The sequence below is a fragment of the Morus notabilis genome, unplaced genomic scaffold, assembly GCF_000414095.1.
Source record: "Morus notabilis unplaced genomic scaffold, ASM41409v2 Scaffold6567, whole genome shotgun sequence".
NCBI lineage: Eukaryota > Viridiplantae > Streptophyta > Magnoliopsida > Rosales > Moraceae > Morus > Morus notabilis.
In genome coordinates, this window is record NW_010366526.1 from 1 (window position 1) to 2284 (window position 2284).

The 2284-nt window shown below is 38.4% G+C and overlaps 1 protein-coding gene across 1 annotated transcript; it reads right to left on the reverse strand.

Annotated features, from left to right (window-relative positions):
• Positions 1-1304: 1304 nt before the first annotated feature.
• On the reverse strand, positions 1305-2144 carry LOC21384044. Its single transcript, XM_010110458.2, has one exon. It carries the CDS (start codon positions 1827-1829, stop codon positions 1305-1307), a length of 525 nt encoding a protein of 174 aa, XP_010108760.1. The 5' UTR covers positions 1830-2144.
• Between the last annotated feature and the right edge of the window lie 140 nt (positions 2145-2284).

Genomic DNA, 2284 nt, shown 5'->3' on the forward strand with positions numbered 1-2284 from the left:
TGGAGGTGGGGTTAATAAACTAGCAAGTCTTTATCTTTGCCGTTCTTGAAAGCAAAAGGGGATCATAATGTTACCAATATTCAAATATCTTACACTCTAGTCCAACTTTATATAAGGTGAAGAGCAATGGTACGCGTCGTGACAAATTTTATCATAAATATCATGTATGCACATGTGTCAAATTCTGTAAGTTCTAAAAAATTGAAAGGACTACTTTATCCCAGCTTTTTTACCCTTAACAAGTTATATTTAGTATCACGATGTGTGATGAAACTGTTTTTTTTTATGTTGCAGATCATTTTCCCAAGTAAAAAAGAGGGAAAACTAATGCAATACTGCAGGTGTAACAGAAAGTTTAAGACAACAAAGGGTACTTAGATTTGCATGCAAACATGATAGCCAAACCCAGGTGTTTATTAAATTACCACTGCTTCAAAGGCTCCTGCATTTTGTTGATTAGCCGAGGAAGCTCCTTAACAGTCCCCGATTATAGGAGGCAACAAATTCAATTTTTAAGATCAACCCTAGTAGTGTCATATGCATAACTTGCATGTATTATAAATTTTAACTCTTCGATGGTACATGCATATGTAAACGCCATGAAAAAAAGGCAGTGTGCAAAAAGCAAGAACACAAAACGCATACAAAGATAAAACGCATACAAAGATAAAGGGAAGAACTTTCGCATAATCATAAATTCCTAATAAACCTAATTATACTTCAGTGACTGTGATGAAGGAACAAACTGATTGCAAGACACAGAGCAAACGCAGAAAAGATCTGTGAAAATGTAGTGGAATTATTAATAGCAACACTATTCCCCATACCCAGTTGCCTCATCACCAAGCAAGGTTTTTTTCCCACTCTCTTTTGTTGGAGGACTACATTTCTCAAGATTTCCCGACAAAATTTTGTTCTTTTCTTAGCTCCATAACTTATGCATGTTTACTTACCATAAATGAAAAATTGGAGTCAATCACATATTTACTTATTCACTTTTATCTTAAAACGGGAGTCGGATTGAGTGAGTTTTAAGTAAACACATAAAAGAGATTCGCAGCAACTCCGGATTCCTAGAACTCAAATAAACAACTTATTCTCAGACTATGAATCCTTCTCACTCATAAGTAAATGCATCTCTAGTTTACTTCTTTTTCACTATTAACTCAGTTAGAGCAAAGACCTAAATAAAAACTGTTTAAACGATTATTGTAATCTTCACTTCCGAAGAAATTATAGGCGACTAAATTAACTGTCACTTCCAAAGAAATTAAGATAACCAAATGATTTTTTTTTAATGGGAATTATAGCAGATGATTACCATAATCGAGTCGTAAAGGAAAATCGGTCCAACATTCTGGTCGCTTTGAAATCTCGGTCACGAATTGAAGAACCTCATGGGTAATCCCTGGAACACCATCTTCATCTTCATCCTCTTCTTCTTCTCCTTCTTCTCCTTCTTCTTCGATTGGCGATTTGTCCTGAAACTGCAAGAAGTTGGAAGCGAACCTGGAGATCTCACTGACCGCTCTGTTGCTATTACTGGAGAGAAGTGTGAGGCCGCTCTTGAAGCTCCCGCCGATCTCCGCCAGATCGTTCCGAATTCCGATCAGAGCCTCCGATTCCGCCTCCAATCCCGGCGAATCATCGGCAGCGGCCGTCGGAAAAGGAGGAGGAGCGAGAAACGCCGCCACGCCACGGAGTTGGCGGCCGATGGTCTGCCCGATTGCCGACAAGTCCTCCTTCACGCCAACGGGGCTGCTCTCCGGCGAAGCTGACGTGGACTGTTGTGGATCGCCGGATTGAAGCGATTTGAAGAGCCAAGACATTTCTGATAGATATTTCTTTGGCTTTTTTTCAATTTGTTTTCCTATTTTGGGTGGAAATTTGAGGAACTTACGGAAGATAACATGAGAGAAAGTCGGATTCCGAGATTTCAAAACAAAAATGGTATAGATATATATATGTGTTTGTGTGTGTATATTTTTGTTTTTTACCTTCCCAGAGGACACTCCAAGAACAGGACGAAGAAGATGATGATGAGTAAGAATCACTTTCTTCCCTTCTTTTTTTTTCTTTTGTAATTTGTATTTAAAACATATTTGTTTACTGATGTTTGTTATCTCTCGAGTCTCAGGGTGCGTTCGTTTGGCACACAAAACTCGAGTTAGCCTAATTCAGATTGAATTTTGAGCCTAATATCACGTTCGGTAATTCAAACTCAGACTCAAAACTCGAGTTTGAACTCGAGTAATAAAACATCAACTACCCCCTGATATTCCTT